The sequence below is a fragment of the Dermacentor andersoni genome, chromosome 6 (assembly GCF_023375885.2).
Source record: "Dermacentor andersoni chromosome 6, qqDerAnde1_hic_scaffold, whole genome shotgun sequence".
Lineage (NCBI taxonomy): Eukaryota > Metazoa > Arthropoda > Arachnida > Ixodida > Ixodidae > Dermacentor > Dermacentor andersoni.
In genome coordinates this window covers 13,274,264-13,296,827 of record NC_092819.1, presented here as the reverse complement: position 1 = coordinate 13,296,827, position 22,564 = coordinate 13,274,264, and the positions used below count along the sequence as shown (strand labels likewise).

Genomic DNA, 22,564 nt, shown 5'->3' with positions numbered 1-22,564 from the left:
GATGCCTGTCAACCGCATTTTCATGTACTATAACATGGGGGCTCCATGAGATGTCTCTGTCAATTATGACACCTGAGAATTTGTATCACCATACAAATCGTGTCATCTGCCTATTGATTAATACACTGTAGCGCGTCACGAACTTATGCGTAAATGCCACTAGTGCACATTTATCCCACGATACTTCCAGGTCTTCATTGCGGAGGTAGAGTGTAGTCTGAGTGGCAGCTTTCGGTAGCTTTGCGCGCACCTGTAAGAGTATCACTCCAGACGCCCAAACGCATATGTCTTCCGCGTACATTGAGAATTTAACTGCGCTTGGAAGGTGATCAAGGAGACCAATCAGCGTGGTAAAGGCGAAAACAATACTTACGAGCTTTAGTAATGTCGGAACAGCATAAATACCTCGTGAAGAGAACGGCGTTAATTAGCGACGGGAAACAGCCGAACAGACCCCGTTCAGTTTGTTTGTTATTGTAAATAATGGAGTGGGACTCCACTCTGCAGAATGCCCTCGCCACACTGCTCTCCCCTCGCTTACCTGTTCCTGAGTCAGTGGTCCGTCCCTAATCAGGCACGTTCACGACCTTTGCAGGTCCACCCTGCAGTTCCACCGTGCGGCACGCGCGGCAACTTCAAACAACCACCATACAATCGGCTGGCATCCGTCGATTAAGGCTCCGAGCTGCCCTCACTGAAGCGCGTCCGCGAGAGCGCAGCTAACATGGACTGGCCAAGCCGCACGAAAACTTTTTTGTGAGCCCCCGACGAAAGAAAGAAAGAAAGAAAGAAAGAAACAAACAAACAAACAAACAAATACACCCATGTTCGCGACAAGCCTCCCGGTGAGCCAGAAGCGTGGATCGCGAGTGACCACGAGTGCACTCACCCAGGTTATTTATTTATTTATTTATTTATTTATTTATTTAGAAAACACCTTGGACGCCCTGTCGGGAATCGAGTAAGGGGCTAAACTAACAATGAGCTGTTGAGTACAATGGAAACAACTTAAAAATAAATCTAACACAATTGTACAGTGGCTGAACTAAAAAAATAAAACAAATGACAGAATCCTGAAGCATAACAGCAAATAAGAGGAAGGAGATTAAATAAAAAGCGCGCACGGACGTTCACGAAATATTTTACGATTAGTTATCGAGATGATTGCATCGGGACGACTATTCCAATGAGATATGGCACAAGGTACAGCGGATAAATTGAAACCAGTAATTTTGCCAAAAATGCGCTTGAAGCTAAGATGATTATGTAATCTTGAGGACGTAGGGGCGGGAGATTCGAGGAGTAATATGTATGCCTTATCGGAGTGAACATATTTGTGAAGCAGACAGAGCAAAGCAACCTTTCGCGGCTGTCTAGGGGCTGTAAAGAAATATCGAGCTTAATCTGCGGTATACAAGAAGTTTCGATCAAAATTCTGAGCGATATATCGGGCAGCTCAGTTCTGTGTGCGTTCCAGCATGGTTAATAAATATTCTTGGTACGGTGGGCATACAGCGGATGCAAATTCTAATTGCGGGCGTACAAACATCAAGTATGCTAATTTACGCACGTCAGCAGATGAATTTTGCAAGTTGCGCCGCAGAAAGCCAAGCGTTTTAGATGCAGTTGCACAAATTGTACTATTATGCGAATACCAAGAAAGGTTACTAGTGAGGTTTATTGATTGGTCTATTAGTGTACTGGTTAATTGGTTGATTAGTCTATTTATTATGGATTTGAAATAGTGGCAACAGTGTGTCGCCGGCTTCTCAACAACGTCCAGTAGTTTTATGATCTGCCGAGATACGGTGCGTTCGGTGAGCTCCTTGGATGCGGGCTGCCGGACGCAGCGAGCTCGCCGTTTCCCCGCTCCTCTTGCGCTAGGCGGCGCCTTCCGCGTGCCGAGTTCTGGAAAAGAGCGCAGCTAAAACTTCCATGCGCACACGTTTTCTCTCTCCCGAGAGCCTCTCCTTTTATTTCTTGCCGGAAAGTTAACTCTTTCTCTAGAGCTCTCCCCTGTTCCCTCATTATTACACCCCCCCCCCCCCCCCCTTGCCCTCACAGACTTGTTCTTATCTGCCGAACTTCTTCGTTTTTTTCGCGCCGACCGGCCCTTATTCACGGTATCCGCACTCTGCAATCTTACTCTTTTCCTACAGCGCGAACTAACTGCGGAGAATCCGAGAAGTGTTTCGAGAGTGCGTAAGAGAAAAGAAATCGTATCGTCATTGCAGTGCTTGCAAACAAATGGCGACGCTGTTCAGCGAACAGCTCCCCGAAGGCCGCGTAACGGATAGCGGTTTTCTTATAAGAGTGCTCGCCAAACCAGTTTCGCGAAGTTATGTCTGACTTGAAGGTCGGCTGCTCGAAGACCTGTTTACCAAACAAGAAAAAAGAAAAAGAAAAGAGCAATAAAGACAAAAAAACAGCAGAGCCAACGCACTTGTGGAGATTCACGCTAAGCGCAGTTTATATTACGTCTGTTATCCCAAAAGACTCATGATGCGTCCAATATTATTTTATGTACAACTACGCACAAGAGAAACCGTTCACGTTCTCCTCCCGGCGCAGAAGTATCGCGTTGTCTGGCTTCCTTGTAACGCGCATGCAGCTGTTCACTTTGTACACCGCGTTTTGCAGCATAGCGAATGCGTGCCTGGCAGGTAAGACGGCATCGTCTTAGCTTTGAGAATACACGTCGATGCCATCACAGAGGTGCCAATGCCCCACTCTCTCAAAATGAGGATTTTTATATCCTAAGCCATTCTCTGCCCCTCACGTGCCTGCGGAGAATCCCACCAAGTGACTGGCGTGACTTGCATGAAATTACATGCAGGCCCCGCTGCACGACTCTGTGCTTATGATCATGTGCATTCGAGAATACTTGATAGTCATTGCAGTTCCACACGTGCAAGATGTAATCATGCAAAGGACGGCTCGAAGTAGTCAATGCCTTAGACAGAATCTTGAATGTTGACTACAGTGGCCTTATTACCGCGCAATGGTAAAATTTGCGAATTTTGATATTCTTGCTAAGCAACCCTGCGACAGTCCACACTTCATTTCATTTAATTTTTCTTCTTAAATTGCATGAGGGGAGGCTTAAGTGTGCTTCTTCTCTCAAAAAAGAACTCAACAAAAACGAGACAGATTAAAAAGTAATCTCAGTCGGTTCTTAACGATAATGAGAAAACAATAGTGTGGGTAGAGCTAATAAAGTTATTAGGCAAACGCTGCCTAGCTTTCAGAACTTGGAAAAATAGTACCATCGAACGTTAAACACAATGTTTGTGATTATAAAGCGTATAATGAATCATCTGCAGCGGAGAAAACACACGTAAAGTATGTAAAATAACATTTTAGTTTATAATGAAATTACTTTCTATCGCTGCATGCGTCAATGCTATCAGAGAAGGAATTCCACAACGAAATTGCGTGTGGAAGGTATTCATTTGGCATTGCTAATGTTCGACCAGGAAGAGAGGGGGAAAAAACTCAGTGCCCTTCCACTCTGTGAAGAAAGATGACCAACGAAGCAGTGTATGTGGGCCCTTTAATGGCGAACTGCACCTCCACCGCGGGTCGGCCCTTCATTGCACAATCTTCGGTATCAGCGCACACATGGGGAGTGCTTAACGCCTGCATCACATTCGCCACGGGTCGGCCCGGCATTGCACTATCTTCGGTATCGGCCCACGTATGGGGAGTTTTGTGCCTACACACGGACACGATCCAGTTCGCACTTGGATATAATTCGACGTTTTTGGATCGCAATTGTGCGCAGATGTATTTTTATATAGGCTCAGGATTGAATGAAACAAGTTTCAATCCTTAAAAACAAACACACTGTTGTGCGCAGCTGCTAATGCGTTGTATTAGATCCTTTTTATTGTTGTTGTTCTTTATGGGTTTTTGTATTTGCAAACCGGCGCGAGGAGCTTCCCGTGCATGCTCGCGCGAGCGAACGCTGTTGGCGCGCAGCGAAGCCTGGACCGAACGTGCGGAGTGATAACTTGACCGAACTTCTTGCTTAGCTTCCACAGCGTTGACTGCTATGTATGGAACGGAGTATAGTTGACGTTGAACGAAGTGGGGAAGGAGAAAGGAGGCGAAGCGTCGCGGAGTAGGAGGGTAGGTGGAGGCGCGCTGGGTTGACTTCGTCTGGCACTTGTTACGGGCTCTGTGCGCGCTATGGACGTGCCGAGCTCGTCTCATGATCGAGAGGACGAGCGAGGTTGGCGGAGCAGTGACGCAGGCGGTGGCAGGCCGAGCGCGAGTCAACCGACCCCGAAGGACACGAGCTGAACAAATTTGGCAGAAGGCGCGGGCTTGGCGCGCCCCGAACACTCCGGAAGCGCAAAAAGGAGAATAAAGGGAAAATTACTCGCGTGAGTTGATTACGCTAACATTAATTAATAAATAATTATAAAATTGATTGAAATAATAAAGACTGTACATTTCCTTCAAGTTTTTACCACCTTTCCTAATGGCACTTTACATTTTACAAAAATAAAAAACGAACATAGAACATACAAAATGAAAAATAAGCCTTGAAAAAACCACCACACTTACGCAAAATCAATGCCCCGCATTTCGATGGGGGCGAAATGCGAAAACACTCGTGTACTTAGATTTGGGTGCACGTTAAAGAACCCCAGGTGGTGGAAATTTCCGGAGTCGTCCACTACGGCGTGCCTCATAATCAGAAAGTGGTTTTGGCACGTAAAACCCCATAATTTTTTTTAAAATCAATGCATTTTTAAAGCTTCTACGCGCAATGCACGAAAAGGGAATAGCACCCATGCGCTTGAGCGCAACCAGCATTCACGAAGTGAAACGTCACTAACCTTTTTTCCATGTTACATGCACAAATGCACCTAGTTGTGTAATTCGAGCTACGAAACACGACAGAGTCACTTTGGATAATTTGACCTCTGCGTGGTGAACAAATAACTATCTGACAATAGTATGGTGGGGTGTTGACAGCACAGGGCTCCGTAGCTTAGAAATACTTAAAAGACAGTGACTTACATTCAAACTGCGCACAAGAATAACGCGCTTCTCGGCCAGTTCTACGCGGACCATGTAACCGAGTTTGAGGGCAATCTCAAGTCGTTCCAACAAACTTAGGCACTCAAACTGGGTAAGAGACGAGGGTAAGAAAGACGAAAAAGGCGCGTTTGAGAACGTTGCGACCTCCATGAGATGTCATGCCACTGTGGCTAGTTGCCCAGCAATATCTGCGGAAATCCGCGCCATCAGTCACGCCAAATCCCTGCTCGAAGAAAGTGAGTCCCTTATCTCTCACACACTCTTCGTGCGTGTGTGTGTGTGTGTGTGTGTTCTTTTTTTTTTTTTTGCTTTTTCTCGACCGTCGGTAATGCGGCAGCACCTCGGTGCGTACCTCCTCCAGAATGAAAAGGCAAGGGCGTTTCTCCAGACGCCGTGACGCGATTTCCCGTCTCCCTGAGTGTCACTTCCTACGAATGAATCATGCCACGAAAGCAGAGGCCGAAGGCCGTCAGAAAAAGCACGTCCAGAGAGGAGGGGCACATGATGACATCATTACTTTACCCTGTTACATACAATCATGAGTGGTCCTTCTGGCGGCGCTCGAGATCTCTTCAAGCTTCAGCTTCGCCTCGTCTATACTTCAGCTTCGCCTCGTCTATACCATCTCGGCAACGACGTATCCAACGTATCCAACAAGTTAGGACACTAGGAGAATGAAAAATTTCGTCCTCTCGTGACAGCACGAAAAGGTGGTGGGAAGCGATAATGCGGCAGCGCATGCGCTAAGGCATTGTACCATTGGATAGTGATAGTGGCAGTGCTGTAAGGCAGAAACTGTCTCAAAGACATAGCAAGATAAGTTCAAGTACATTATTATTTCGGCATGTGCGCTTTCGTAACGTTTCATTCAATCTCTTTAAATTAATGTTGTCCTCCTGAGGCATCTATGAGGGTAATTAAGCTGCTGCATTCCTACGGCGTTTTCTGGAGAAGTGTTGTTGCTGATATTGTGATAAGGCGTCTAGCAAGCACAGAAGTACAAGGCCAGAGTGTTAATTGCGGAGACCTAACAATGGAATCAGTCTAACTGAAACAAACGCATTCAGGGTCATGGCAGTGTACATAGCGTTAGCACTGCTTCACTTCAATACAGACTCTAGCACCCAGTCATTCGTTTTATTGCATTCGTTGTGCAGCACCACCTGATCCTGTGCTGTCAGGATAGTGACCAGCTGTGAATGTGTGTCGTGCTCTTTCTCTCTCTATCGCTCCACCGTTCCCAAGTGTAGAGTATCAAACTGGTTTTTTTCTGTTCTGATAAATCTCCCTGCTTTTCTTCTTTCCCGTTCGTCACTCTCTCTGTGGTACAGCAAAGCCCTTGTTTCGAGACCAAAGAACACAGCACAGTGACAGCCAGATTGCCCTATCGACTTTAGGCAGAGAGATTGAAGCGAGCGGTTTCAACAATTCGTTCAGCGCCCGTGTTTGTTTCCCATCCATAAGATGCTCTATTCATTCTAGCCCACATTGAATGTTGAGGTGTCGTAGCGGCGCAGTTCAGACGGCTGGCTGGCGTCTGGATGATCAACAAATTAATTCATTAGTAAATTATTTGAACAATTAATTAATTAATCAATTAATTGGGTAAACTGACGTACTTTTACTTAGAGACGCTAGGACGGACGCCTTCGACTAATTTTGATCGTCCGGTGCTCTTTAATGTTCACCGGAAGGTCAGTACAGAAAATTACGTGCATCTCACCGCCGTGGACGCCGCCAAAAGTTGTATCCGCTGGCTCACCGTGTTCAGAAGCTCATGCCCAGCAGCAGAATGTGGTAGTTGCTGAAACACCACAGTGGTCAACAGATAATCTTGTATGCGACGCTTTCAGCAGAAATCTTTAGATCAATTGATGTCTCAGAATAAGCTTTTGAAAAAGGTTGAATAGGTATCTGTCTCGGAACTGGGACTATCGGTGTCTCTAGCGTACAATACCGCTTGTGCTATTTTTTACTTAGCTGATGCTGCCTGTCGGGAGCAAAATTCATTAACGTGAGCGAAAGTAGGCTTAGGAAGGTTGCAGCCATGACTATCTTACTTCTGCATAAGCGCAGAAACGGAACTATTTAGGTGCTTTACCGCTGCTCACCAATCCGTATTCAAAAAAAGATCTTCTAGCTCGCAGACGTCCCTGAGAAACGAAAAGGTTAAGGGTTAATGTATTTGGAACCACGTTCTTATGCTTTTCATTATTTCATGAAATATTTCACCCTTCGTCAGTAATTCCGAATGAAATTGGAGACACCACATCATAACAGCATAAGAAGTATTTGTACACACTGTGACGTCTGTAAAGACGCTGCCAGAGTATCAGATTTGGCTATAATTTCTTTTCTTTCTATACTTCCCTAACTGTGAAAATACACCGCTCAAAAAATTAAATGTGATAGCGAGTGCTCTGGTCCTTCGGTGTATATTTCCTTCGTTTTGTTTTTCCAGCCACTGTTTCCCTCGCGACTATAGTCCCATGTAAGAAATTGGAGCGCACGTGTACTACCGTGGCCTTCGAGATCAGGCAGCGAGCGCAGACCATGCTCTCGCAAGACACGCTGCTGTTCACTCTTTTCAAACCATTCCCAGATGTCCATATGTTCCCTGAGGTATCAAAGTGTATCTGACGTCAAGCACTCGCTTTCTCGCTATTCATTCGTTGAGGAAATGCAATAGATGTAACTCGATAAGCAACTTCAAATTTGCTTGGCGTTCGCGCCACCTATATGAAATTCTGGTCCTCACCGGTGCTGGTCGTGGAGACTTAATAAAATTACGTCATGGATTATACGAGATATGTTCATTACATCGGTAAGAGGCATGGTTGGTGCTACTTGAATTTGATTAGATTATAAGACAAACTTACGTTTTGTGGTAATTCAGAGCAAAATCGTGTAGAGGTATGATGTCAGGCTTTAGCATCGAAATATTGTCCTTCAATCGCGAGCTATATTTATCGCATGAGAAGGTATACTTGACGGTGACATGCAAATGACACCAATTACGACAGACTTGCGTTCGGTTTAACCTTTGTGTTATGCACCTCTCCCCAACCCCCTCATCGCCACTTCCCTACTTACTTCCCGCGCACACTCCTCCCGTCTACGTACGTTGGCAGTGCAAGTTTGTTAAACATGATCTTTCAAATTAAAAGATTCTTTCAGTAACTTTTGTTAAAGACCGAGCCCACAACGTGTGCTTGGAGTGTAATTTAGTTTCCCAATCTCCAGTGCCGCAACGTGAGTGCTTCCAAAGTAAATCACGACTTGTAGGACGACATCGATATGCATAAGAAACAAAGAGACAAAAAATTACTTGTATTTCGCTTGGTTAGCGTCCCACAAAGCTCGTTTTGGAAGGGTGTTACCATCATGGAGCAACGTTTGCGAACAAGAGCACTGGCTTTCTTGTGCCTTCGCTAGTTATTTCTACATCCTAGCCTTCCAATGCACAGTTCCAAGACAACCTTTCTTTTTAAATATTATTACTCCTGAATGTCGGTACTGAGTCTGAAAAGTGCTGCCGCATAAAAGCAATGTTAGGTCCTTGAGTCTCTATCGCAAGCGTGTTTCAAGCGAGAGCAGTTTGTTCCTTGCTGCTTGCACCCTTCGCTTAAAGCCACACACCCATTGCTGTATTGCTTCCATTGCTTTTGCTTATTAAAGTAATCTGTCCTGCTCCTGGTTTTTGCATATACATTCACCATTTCGCAACGCCGTCCAGAGGCGAAGGAGCCGCCGGGGCTACAAAGGAGCTCAATTATGCTGTCGAGACCTGAGCTTCGAAGTAAAGGCAAGCACAAAGCAATGGCACGCGGGAGCAAGTTCGCTATAATGCCCCGCCCCTCTCACGCCTGGCCTCCTTCCCGTACCTCTCTACCCTTTGTCATTGCATGTGCTCGGAAAACGTCAGGGGGGTTTGCCTGGGCTTCAACCCAACGCTCACATCGGGGTGCCCGGAGGAACTGGGTGTAAGAAGACGTCGCAAGTCAGCTGTCCTTAAGCAACGCCGCTACGGACGAAACTTTTTAATGGAGCTTCCATTATCATTTGCCAATTTTATCCGCTGCTCGCCCTTTGGTGCACGCAACTTGCCCTGTTCCTGGGTTTGTCGCCAGTGCCGTGGACTGATCACGTTCTCCCTCCATCCTCCCTCTTTGACACTCATACCGAGGGGATGTCAGCACACAACTTGATGGTTCGCTGTCGCCATCAACTGACCGTCTTTTTTCTTCTTCTTTTCTGCATCCTAGCACTGCCACAGCCATTTAACGCTGTCTTAAGATGTTCGACGTCAAAGGCGCTTACTTAGAGCAATGGAGGTCCCACAACAGCACTTTGTAGCGGCCGCAGAAATGGTTCCCACCATACATCGTCATTACAATAATTTCATTTTTCTTCTCAGTTACATCCTAAACCTTTCTTTCGGCGCAGCTATGCAAAAAAGGTAAATAATGTAACATAATATATTTGAGATGATTTTTTGTTTTACGTAGATGCCTTGCGAAATAAAATTCTGCATAAATATATCGTCGGTTCCTCTTTCTTTTCGGGCAATCTTGAACGACAGCTTGCCTCTGCCAGACTTGCATGCGGCGTCGCTGTGATGCAACTATTGCAGTCTTGAAGTACGCGGGTCTGTACGTCGTGAATCTGCGGCACAGCCATTACAACAGACAAATACGGGGAAGAGATTGCACATGAGGTGAACCATACCTGGGGGGACCCGTGTAATTCGATCTCTGCTTGCGTTGCTCCTGCGAGTGAGCACGATCATTGTGAATGTGTTCGTGAGCGCGAGTAAACCTCAGATTGTCCATGTCTGCGGTGTGTTCACTGCCATTTTCGCTTCATCTCTTTCAGCAGTACATACTTGGCTGCCTCCACCACCAGAAATTTTATTCAATAAAAGAGTAAAATCGTATCATGCATGACAATTCTTATGAAATCCAAGCATCTTAATAGGCGATATCTTTCTTATTCGCTAATGGCAGCACGATAACATGAACCGCAGTAAAGCCATTTGTCGCTTATTCCGCATTCATTTCGTTCACGCCGGGATCGATCCCGGGGCCGCTTGCGTGGTAACCCGCTACTCTACCACTTAGCTACGCCAGCGCTTGCTTGCATGCAGCGGTAAAATGCCCTATAAATCCGTCCTAGCGCATTTATAGGGCATTTATATATATATTTATATATAGGGCATTTATAGGGCAATAGGAGACACGCGATGTAACATGCGCGCCGAGTAGCAGTGATGCGTGCAATTTTGCATTGCAATTGATATTATTACACCAGGTAGAGCGCTGTATAGCAACGCACAGGTAGCGCTACAACGCAGTTAAAGACTGTTTGAAGAAGAAAAAGTTCAAGGAGATGTATACAAGAATGCCAGAAAAAAATATACATATTGTGTACCTGTTTAAATCAAGTTGGCTAGGTGACTATGCCACCGCCGCGTTTCAAAGGTAAGGCCAATAAATTATCATCATCATCATCATCAATAGCGTCGTATCGTGCCACTTGCCTGGCTATGTGAGATGCGTGCCTGGTAGCGTCTATACGTGCGCCATTTGCACTGCAGCTGCATATTATTACACCAGGTAGCACGCAATGTAACAGTTGCACAGATAGCGGTACAAGGGGGATAGAGAAGTCTGGAGGAGGAAAAAGATTATGCAGGTGTATAGATATTGAAGTAATGAAAAACATGTATGGCACAGCTGATTAATACACACAGGCTAGGCGGTTTTTTGTCACCTTCCCGTTTCAAAGGGAATGCTATTCAATCATTATCATCATAGCACCATATCGTCCCACTTGATACGCGATGTGACATGCGCGCCGCATAGCGTCGATACGTACAAACTTTGCATTTCAGTTCCGTTATATTCCACCAGGTGTCCCGACATGTAGAAGTTGCATATAGTAGTTCCATATTGCATGTAGCTGGACTTGGTTAACCCATAAAGTTTCTAAAAATACCCTAGAGGGAAATGTGGCGCTAGTGTCTACGGGGGTTCTCATGCGCGTTGCCTCAACCTACATGGGAATGATTGGAAGTACAGGCTTCGGATTGACTTCGGTCTTTAGACTAGTGGCGTTTGTTTCTGGCGCAGTAAACAAAGCTATACTCAAATATTATCGCGTAAAATCTAATTCTATTTCTGCAGTATGTTATATAATGTATAACACGCTGCATAAACTTTGTATGACTTTGAGATGGAAGCATGGTTTACTATGGTTTGTCACCAGGACACACCAGGGTATGCATACTTGTGCGATTCTGTTCCCAATTTAACGCCAAAGAATAATTATTTATTCATTTTTTCAACAGCAAAACAACCGTGCAAGTACTTATACAAAAATACTCATCATGTATTTCTGGAAATAAAAATGTTGTATTGTGACAAAGCGTTGCGCCCTTGAGAGGAATGCTACAAGTGTCGTCTGCTACGACGCCTGCTCGCTGCAAACGCGAGACTTTTCTCGCAGACGACAGGCACTTGCGAACTCTCTCGCTCTTTCGAAAGGTTGCGTCGGCTGTCACGATTGCTGAACGCCTTCAAGTACTTTTAAGCACATCTGCTGCAGTGCTAGCTAGGACGCTAGTGGCCTCCTTCGAGTATGCTGCATCATATTTTATATTGGCGTACCGCTTCCGAAGCGTTACAGCGTGGCTTTGCGGGTACCCATTGGTGCGACACTAGACTACAGCTAGGAAGCAGCTATCTTTCCTACCACAAGTAAGTTTGTGTTCTCAAAGTTCTAAAACACGCATTTCAATGAGCACATAAATGAGCACATAATGAAGCCCTCAATAAAATTTGATTGTCAAGCCACTAGAAGTACAACTGTATATGTCTTGTATCAGTAGTGCCTTCTTTGTCCTATTCTGAAGTTTCATAAAGCACGTAACGCTACAGTGCCAACCTAACACACTTAACAAACAAAGGTCCAAACGCTCAAAACATGTTCTTTCAACGTTTACGATGCCGCCGCTTTCTCGTCACGGCTTCGACGCCACACCGCGACACAAGCATCGTCCCAGTCGCTGGCCCAGCGCGCTATCGCCACTCCGAGCAACATAACAAAGGCAAAGACCTTTGCGTTGCACTGTCCAACTGCAGGTTGTAGCAATTGCGCTTGGAGCGAAACCAAAACTGCCAAAAAATACTTGTACACTAGTTCGCCAGTCAATAGAATGCCAATCCGAAGCCTGTACTTCCCATCATTCCCATGATGGTTGAACGATCGCAGCGCCAGATTTGCCTCTAGGTATACTAATATGAAACTCTATGGGTTAACCCAAGCAGGCTAGGTGACTATTTGTCACCGCTCCACTTCGAAGGGGATGCCAATAAACCATTATTATCATCATCGCCGTCAACAGCAACGTATCGACAAGATGTTCATTTGAGGGATCGCCAGCCGTTTGTGCGCAGGCGCGAGTAAGAGCAGGCGTGAATGAGAAAATGTGGGGGCTTTTGCTCCTTGAATATATGACTCTGCCTAGGCAATACAGAGGAGGTTTTTCAGCGCGTGTCGTATGCGTTTGTCCCCTAGACATGTCGGCATTGCGAAGTGCGGTCGAGTTTGTTTACGTTCCGCCGCTGGCTGCCCGCGCTCTGAGGCAGTGGGCACGGACGCCTCGTTTCGTGATTGCTGTATCTCAAGGGGCAAGGTTCTGACTGGTGTTGTATAAGTCACTGGTCGCTGTTTTCGTCGCGATGATAGATTGGATTCTTTGCAAGCACAGCTACAGGAGGGCACATGTAACCGGTGGAGAGCACCTGAGGTTATAATAAAACAGGCGATGCAGGATCTCCAGGGCACCAAAGGGGTTGCGGGGGGATCAAAGCTGTAAGCATGGCGGCCCGTGGCTTGGGGCCGCGGAGGCCGAAGCGTGCCACGGGTTGTGCGCATAAAAAATAGGCGGTCCACGATAGCGGACAGCCGATGTTATACGCCCCTGGCACGCGCAGGCATCGGCGAACCCTAACCCACGGGCCAGTCCGGGTTCTAGCGTTGGTGTCCCCGTTGCCGCTTTGGTGTCCTGGAGGCGCCGTCAATAATGCGAAATAATGACACGTTAGTAAAAACACGATTGAATAAATACAGTTACTTACAACTTGTGACGCTAAGTTCAGCACTACCGTGCCTCGCGACTTCTGCAACACCAGTCAGGACTTTGCCTCTGAAGGTACGTCGGACAGACTTTCTTACGCCTGCGGCACTGGTGCTGAGTCAGTCATCGTCACGGGTGGCCTGTCAGCCACTTGCGTTCGACCGCGGTTGCTAAGGCCTTCTAGATATTCAATATATGCGGCCCGGGCTCTACTGTGGTCGCTACTGCTCCCACAGAGACATCTGTGATGTTATTTACAAGGTACATCGCTGTAAGGCGTGATAAAGCTATGATCCTCCACGACTGACTCAGCACAAGCGCCGCAAGTGTGAGATAGTCTGTACGACACAGCGGTCGCCAAATCGGGCGTCAATTCCCACTGCTTCACCTATTTTAGCGCTCTGGCAGCCAGTGTCCGAGCGTAAACAAAGTGGATCCCACTCCGCAATGCCAGCACGCCTAGGGACAAACGCCTGTATACAACACGCGCTAAGAAACCTCCTCCGTAGTGCCTAGGCAGAGTCATATATTCAAGAAGCAAAAGCCCTCACAATTTCTCTCTCGCGCCCGCTTTTACTCGCGCCTGCGCACAAACGCCTGGCGATCCCTTAAGTGAACGTCCCGTCAGCGTACCGTGACATGGGTCAAGAGATGAGACGTACGCGCCACGTAGTCTGGATACTTGTGTTTACTCTTCGATACACGTTATGGCGCCTCCTAGCAAGGTACGAACAGCTGCTGAAGAAGCGAATCATAGATCTACGCGCGCGGCTGCAACCAGGAAACATCGGCCTCAGCAGACCGCTGTACAGAAAGCAGCACAAGCCGCAGCTCGCCGTCGACGCACGGCGGAAGGTTCAGATCGTTCTCGTGAAAATGCTGTGTGCCGCGCAGGTCTTTGACTGATTTCTCGAAGGGGATGGCACTCGTCGTGCGAATGGGCTAAATGTATTTCGAGTTATATGTACCACATGCTCATCGAAGCGGCTTCATCGCGGAAAATTTAGATGTGCTAGAATTACACCTTCCCCACGCCTTCTCTCGCGTCCCAATCAGTCATCCTTGCCTTTCGTGCCCTCTATCAACCGCGCTACAAAGTCTTACTTTTTTTCAATCGCAATTCATTGCTTGGCAAGTCAGTATACGCTACAGCGCGATCACGTGACTTTGCATTCATTAGAGACTCGCTAAAAGCTTCTCCTCCAATAACACAAGTTCTTTTGTTAATGGTAGATGAGTGTGCAGTAAAGCTAGTTTTCCAGAAAAGTTGCGGTTTACTGAGGATTGACCTTTTGTAACTTAGCCATGAATTAATCTTCCAAACCTTATAAATCCAGGAGAAAAAAAAATAATTTTACACACGCAAAAAAAAGTTGTCCACCGATATGCTCTATCATTCGATGCGTTATCTGGCAAATATTCTCTTGGTTCAGTCACTTTTTGACTATCAGGTTCAGTAAAAAGTAAATCACTTAGGTTGTTTGCACGTCAGCTTGCTTAACGAGGCAGTCTCGCCGTTAGTACTCACTATGGTGGATCAGTGATCACGTCCTTCTGATGCCGTTTGCCGCTATCAACAATGATCTTTGCCAAGTACACTTTAAGAACTTCAACACATGTGTTCAGATATTTAAAATGTAATAATCTTGTCTCTCGAGAAAATTTATGCCAGTAAAGTCATCTTTTTTATTTGTTTTTGTCTTGCTTCCACAGCCCTGCCGCTGCATCAATATGATGTCATGATTGTCGTAATGTGTAACGCATACACGTTTTTCTTTCTTCTTTTCTTTTTTTTATGTTAGGAAGCAAACAAGAATGTTCAGCCTAAATTGTACAGGGTTTGAATGCGGTGACAAGTTAGCAGTCTATTTATTAAGCTCAAAAGTTGCAAAACACGTGCTGGCTCTGTAGGTTTTCTGGATCTGCAGGTTGATAGAGCAGCCTCTTGGGCAGACGCAACTTGGTTGCAGCTGAAGGTCATGAGGCCTGAATGACTTTCACCTCGGTGGGTAGGTAGTTGCGCAGCATTGCGCCCTCGTTTGTTATCAATAGAGAGAGAGAGAAACGAAGAGGGAAAGGTAGAGAGGTTAACCAAGGACGCGCCCGGTTAGCTACTCTACACTAGGGGAGGGGAAGAGGAAAGAACAGACCTGTCATCAAAAGGCCTATCCCGCTTGACGCAAGAACGCCGACGTGCAGAGACGTACTCGTGTTTCTACTGCAAAGTTCCTTTGTTAGCACACCTCGAAGGTTTGTCAGCAAAACGAACACATAGACACTGCCGAATAATTTCAAGGTTCTTGGCTGCCAACATAATACCCTCAATAAGGAATAAGGCTTCCACTGATGTGGAAGCTCCTCTTCATGTTCGCATGTTTTAGGGAGAATAAGCAACTTCTCACGGGTAACAGGGCGTCTGCTCACTGCCTGCGATACTGTTTTTATCAGCGTTGTTTCAGCTAGCGCACAAAGCGCGGCATACTTTTCTCTCTCCAATTGTACTCAACGCGTATCTTGTTTCTGTGTTTTTGTTTTTCATGTTGCTACCTCACAAATATTTTCAATCGTCTCTTGCCTACATCAAAACAAATTTTCAGTACTTAATAAATATTTGGATCGGATTGATTGATTGATTGATTGATTGATTGATTGATTGATTGATTGATTGATTGATTGATTGATTGATTGATTGATTGATTGATTGATTGATCGATCGCTCGATCGATCATCGATCGATCGGTTTCATGTATATCTGCAATTTCATGGTTTGCTTCAATCACTCTCAATGTCTTGAATTTCTGCTTATTTTGTTCCCTGAAGGCATCAGTTTAATATTTCACTACGACGCACTCTTTAAGGTGGTGTCTACATTCGGACAGCTCTGTTCTTCAAATATTTCAGTCACTCGTTTTTTGTCCGATCATATTCCGACTGTGATTAGTTACGCTGTCACAGATAGGTACCTAGACCGTGACCTCCTTTTCAAGAACGCTATTGATTTTATTGTCACTGATATTCACTGCTTTCAGTGCTCGCTGGTGAGCGCCTCTGGCTAGCAATCATTGGGCAGCAAAGCGACGCTGCGCACTTGCATTCTGCAGCAGCAAATAAGGAAAGAAATGTGGAAAAGTGAATGCGTAAGTCAATAAGAAACGATTTCCTACGAGTCTTGCGATAAAGTTATGACAAATAAGAAAATACGGTTGTTCAAAAAAGAAGAGTTTTGCCCATTTAAAAGCATTTCTTTTAATTCAGCTTTCGCACACTTGGGAGGAAGAAGATTCAGAGGAGCTGCATCATCCCCTTCGATGTCGTTTCCCGAGAGATGCAAAGTTCTCTCCATTCCGAGCATATTCGTCCCTCGGGATGTGGAGGCATTCTCTTACGGAAACAAAAATTAACACAGAAACTATTCGCACCGCATTGTACGCGTGCGTCAAAACAACAGCCGACCTGTAAAAGGGTCGACTCAAGGGAGTGCAGCCTTCATTACAAGTTCCGAGCTGTCGGGAGAAAAAGCTCCGTCTGCAGTAACGAGCTACTATTTTGGGCCGTTTACTTGCCAGCAAGCTTTCAGATGTCTTGGCGTTCTGAACAGGAGAAAGTAACCTCAGAAACTCTGACACTGTAATAATAAGTGCGCGGTAGGCCGGAGCCCCCGACTCTCAGCACAACCACTAAATAACTGAATCATCTCCTTCATCATCATCATCATAATACTCTTTTATGTCCACTGCAGGATGAAGGGCTCTCCAAGGTACGTCGTCCCCAGTCCAGTGTCCCCTGACTCCACCTCATGCGGGCAAGGTTTCCTAATCTCATCCCTCCAGCTAATCTCCTCTGTCGTCCTCGAAAGCGTTTGCCTTCCCTCGGCAGCCACTCTGTTGCTCTGAAGACCAACGCACATGGGCTCTGCACGTTACAAAACCTGTCCAACTCCATTTCTTTCACGTTGGTCTATATATGAATATCGACTACAACCATTTGCCCTATACTCAATACTCTTCCAGTCACTCGACGTCGCATATCTCATGTTTTCCATCGCTTGCTCCAACTTTCAACGACATTAGCCTCGTTTGCGGTTTAATAGGCGACATGCCAAAGAAAGATGAGCTTCCTTTAGGCAATATTTTATATTTTTTCCGTGACGAATATATAATACGCAGTGCAGGGAGACATGCAAAGTCACCCGATCTCTCTTTTTTATATATATAAGCGGGAGATTACGCATATATTCTGTCTCCTCTTTCTTCCTTTGCTGCGAATATGGTCATTCATGTATATTCTCCCTGGCGCCAATATTTTCCGCACGTGTAGATTCTATCCGAGTAAATCCACTCCTCGCTCATGAAATATGCCAAGTTTGAGTTCATTAGCAGCTCCATAAGACCTTGGTCCCCTCGTCCTCTGGGAGACGCTGCCATCGGAGAATAAAGGAGAGCCGTAACGCAGCTATCACGATGAGCTTCTCGCCGCAGCAGCGCTTTGTCATCATTTAGATCGCGACAAAGCGTATTTCCAAATTAAAACGTATGACCCATTTGTGCTAGACATTTATGAAACGAATGTTCCACTGCGCATTTCCATAACTACGTAATGGAAAGTAGCGGCGTATAACATTTACTCAAAATTTTTATAGGGCAAGATTCTATCACGACTCGCCGACGAAGGCCATGATGCATATATTATTTTCGAGTTTTCCCAGTGCCTCTTTGTCGACTCTTGTTACGAATTGCTAGGAACTTTTTCTTCTCGTGCGTCATGACGTACGTTTTTTTTTTTTTCGTACAGGCTTTCTGATAGTCTAAATGAGCTGAACAGCAAAATATTGCGACAAGAGAACCAGTGAACTGCTCTGTGTGCTAACGCAATCTATGTGGACATGTAGGAACTATCTCTGGTTTCCTGCTTTCCGACAGCCTTTAATAATGACAGAACACCAGGTTTACCTAGCAGACTCAAGGAAAGTTCAAGAAGCTGCATGAAAGTGCGAATCCACTCTGAATCAGTTACAAAATCTACAGTACAAAAAGCACGATATCAACTGACCAGTTGTTAGGTGTCAAGAAACGAAACTATACGGAACATGTATGTCCGTCATTTCACAGCAGCTTTAGTTTCCATGTCCCTGAGTGAGTAATTAGGTGAACGAGTGTCAAGTTTCATAGTAAACATCCCGAAGCAGAAGCACTCCAGCAGAATCAAAGTGAAATTTAGGATTCTCACCAAGTTTCAAATGTAAACATGGGCCGTATAACGTAAAACTATTCCAATATGTTTTTATCCAATCTTCTGACGTCAAATTTGCGTAACCGCCGACGCAAGCATCGGGAGGTCACCCGCAGGGTTGTCTGAACAAACCAATCTAATGCTCCCCTAGTTCATAGGAGGTCACTTTTGTTTGCTTGAAAAACGAATAACATTGCCTGCACTGAGTGACTTGTCTTATCTAATTGGCTCACAAGAGGCGAGGAGCATGCTCAACTAGAGAGGGATTCGATGGAGCCGAGCCACTGCATCGAATATCGATAACCGGTTGAAGAGGGTGGTGCCGGCGTCTGCGCTTGGTCCGCTTTCTGTTACTTAACTTGCGGTGACTAGCCGACAATCGCGGCGGCATGCAACGGAAGCTTTAGAATGACGCTAAAACGGATCCTCAGCAAAGAAGAGGTGGCAAAACGAGGTCGTAAACGTGCCGCAAATTCTCGAAGACGTTACACAGCCACACAAAAAGTTTATTACACGCAAATGAGCCCATGCTCTCCGGCAGGGGCGAGTAGCCAGTGCCGGAGCGATAGGCGGCAGCCATCTTTTATTCCTTTCGGAACGGGGCAGCCGGTGGCCATTCAGAAGAAAATTCAGTTTTGTTCGGCATATTAACGCATCTTTAACGCTTACACGTCACTTTGACTGAGTGAGTTATCGCGGTTTTGTGACGTCACGTGACAGGCAGATGAAGTTGGTGCAGCCCGAAAACTTTTGACCAATAGCCAAGGGCTAACAGCAAAAAGGCGTCGAATGAGAAACAACTATTTTTGTTTTGTTCGGTCAAATTATGCATAATCAGTGTGTACACCTCATACTGTACACGTCAAAATGCCTTTTCAGGCTTTTTTTCCGTGCTCCAAACATCTGACAGATGTTGAATAAAGCTGAATTGAGTTGAATATCAGATGGGGAGCTATCGCGGTTTTCGTGACGTTGTGTGACAGACAGGTGAAGGGGGGGTGGTCCAAAAAAGCTTTTGACCAATCACGGTGGGCTGATTGCAGAATTGGAATAGAAAATTTTGGGATAGTTTTAAGTTATAGCGCCCATATACTACAATAGCGACAGCAAGAAAATTAATCAAGATGTTTTTCTTAAAAATGTCTTGGGCCACTATAATTTGTCTCACAAATTGTGTCCGCTAAACCGCATAAACCACCTGTGCAAAACGGATTTTGAGTGGCTAGCCATAATGTGTTTATGAAATTACAATTTAACTTTGAAGACCATGTGCGCATGTATGTATGTATGTATGTATGTATGTATGTATGTATGTATGTATGTATGTATGTATGTATGTATGTATGTATGTATGTATGTATGTATGTATGTATGTATGTATGTATGTATGTATGTATCATAGATTACAGCGCTTCCATATAACAAAATTTACCATAATTGTATACATCACTGTTAGTTGTACATCATTTAATTAACCCCTTCACAAAAAATCAAACATGCGCGTTAGATTTGAATATTGTTTTCTTTTTAAGTAAAGCGAGTCGCAGCTAGTGGTGACCACACATGACACATGCAGAATAGGCTGTGACCTGTAGCCTCGGAGACGTTTTGCGCAGGTGCTGGCACATATCGCCGTAAGCTAGTGCCAGTGAGTATGTGGCATCTGACCAAAAACACGATGGAACATTGGCAGCGGAACAAAGCGCGGCGTTTGTGGTGCGTACGTCTCGTTCAGCCTACAACATACATCGCTTGTTTATGCTGTTCACTTCCCTACACTCTTTAGAAAGAAGTAATTCTGTGTCGTCGCTGTACCCCAGCACATTCTGGTATTCAACGTCGAATTCCCCGAGTCACTTAAACACATGGGAACAAGAAAGAGTTTTAAGGATAAACCCTGCGAAACAATCTGTTTAAATTTGGTTAATTAACTGAATATTTTATTTGCGCCAGTGCAATGCCCGTCTGCTGAGTCAAAGGAGGGCTACAGTAAAGTTGTCCGGTTGTAGTTGAGCAATGATTTTCCTGAGAGTGTAACCACTGAAATAAAAAAAAAGCCTATATATAAACTGAGCGGTGTCAGTGTCTCTTAGCGATAATGATTCTGCCCTCCTCGCTCTTCGTAAACCTTTTGAGGCCTCTGGGCTAAAAGACATGATGAAACCTGAGTTTCCCTTAATTATTCCACTCTGGATAAACTACTGCAACGTATACTGATCATGATTGGTTTATTCATGATGTCTGGAGTCCAAAAACAACACCGACCGGGACCATAAAAGACAGCGAACTTGGAGGCTCCGCCATAATATTGGCCATTTGGCGTTTTGAAACGTGCAGCTAAATATAATTACCGGAGCGTTTTCTTATTCCGCCCGCAACGAATTGCGGCCGCCGCGCGCGGTAGAAGAAGCCATGGCCACTTAATTGAGCAGTAGCAGAATATCCACTCAGCCAAAGCAGAAAGTCCCAAATGATGTGCGCATCGTGTCCGTGTGAGCAAAGCTGCTCACACTGCACGCATAGTACCTGTGCATTGGGCTAATAGACGCCCTACCTTGATGCTCGGCCATTACTTCATCGCGCGGGTTGTACTGAACTTTTTGTTCTCGCAAAAAAATCGAAAGCGCGAAGAGTCAGTGCACTTTAGATACCTAAAAGCAGCACACCAAACAGTGGTACCTCTAGTAGTTAAATTTGCTTGTTATATGTCGCCTTCTCGAAGGCGAATCGCCCCTTAATCTTCAGCCGGATATGAGTTCATCATTTCTTCTACTTGGACGAAGAGAAACGTGACTCATAGGAGTCGCGTTTTCCATTCAGAAGGCCGCTAAAGCACCATGAAAGGTAGCTCGGCTACACGGCCACCTTTTGCAATGTTAGTTAGCGTTCTATCGCTGATTGTGCGCACAGATTTCCTGGTTTCTAATATTTCCGACGTCCTTCTCCCTTCCTCAATTTAATGCCAGCCAACTTGGAGCACCCTTGGATAATTTTCTGTCTTTGTTCCTTTTATTATCTCTCTAAATGCCGAGCACGGGCTCATGACAGCAAATAGCTTTTTCCTACAAATTACCAGCGCAGAGCCGTAATGGTCGTCTTTTCTACCAAGTGTCTCTGCTTTGTGACCGTATGTTTCGCGCACAAATTTCGCTTACTGAAGCCACCCCTCTGTCTTTTTCTACCCCTCCCGTTCCTCTTCTCCTCGATGCACAGACAAAGGCTCACCTGGACGTGCTAGCAGACGCACTGCTAAGGTGGGCCCGGGGCCGCTACTGAACACCAGCGCTCCGCCCGCATCAGGCCGAGTTCGCCCGACCAAAGGTCAACGCAACGCCCGGCGGGTTCGAGGTCGTGCCTGGAGAGGCCACGCCGAGCAGCAGCAGTCCTCGCCGCACCGTCTCCTTTCGGGTGACGCGGTGGCCGGCGCGCCTCCCCGGATTCGAGCTTTGCCCCCCCGTGTGACGAGACAGCCCACCGCCGTTCGTTCCCCCGTTCCGGAGAACAGCATCCCGACCCGACGCGAGGACGACTCGCCCCCTGGCGATGCACGTTCAACCGGTGGCTTCGCTCGCTCTTTGAGCCGGAAAAGTGCCAGGCGGTTCGACCCTTGTCTTGAACGGCTCTTCTCTAAGGGCATCAGTTTCAACGCGAGCTGGATTGGCCGAATGAAAGGAAGGTGGCGAAAAAAAAATTAAAATCCGGCGCACAAACTATTACTGCTGTTTTCACGTTACGTCGCTGTTCAGCGTATTAACGTTATAAGCAGCGCAAAACGTCCTAAAGCTTCTTGCATTGAAGCACCGCACTGTATCCTATGGCGACGCACGAAAGTAACCGTTTCAAAAAGTCATTTCTGGTCCTCCTCTGTCAGTGTGCTTGCTCTTAGAAGGTAATAAATTAATTATGCGCTGCTTGAGTGCATGCGCGTAGTAGTTGTCGTGAGTTTAGCTGTTCGTTTCATCATTTGTGTGGCTCTTCAACGTTTGCGGTTCACACAAGACGCTATGTGATTTTAATCGCCCGCACCGAGTGCACGCTATGCAGACTGTTTCCGTGCGATCAGAAGAAATTATGCATGTCTCGGGGGAAAAACTTGCTTCCAAAGAGCATTGCAACCAAACTGAAAATTCCCAGCTTGTTTAG

General features: G+C 45.9%; 1 protein-coding gene across 1 annotated transcript in view; it reads left to right on the top strand.

Moving 5' to 3' along the window:
• The window catches only part of jeb (low-density lipoprotein receptor domain-containing jelly belly protein), a 233,816-nt gene extending 211,463 nt beyond the window's left edge, over positions 1-22,353 (top strand). Inside the window, exon 3 of the mRNA XM_050169882.3 lies at positions 21,635-22,353. Coding sequence (XP_050025839.1) covers positions 21,635-21,697 — 63 coding nt within the window. The 3' untranslated portion in view covers positions 21,698-22,353. The remainder of the gene's footprint in view (positions 1-21,634) is intronic.
• The last annotated feature ends 211 nt before the right edge of the window (positions 22,354-22,564 follow it).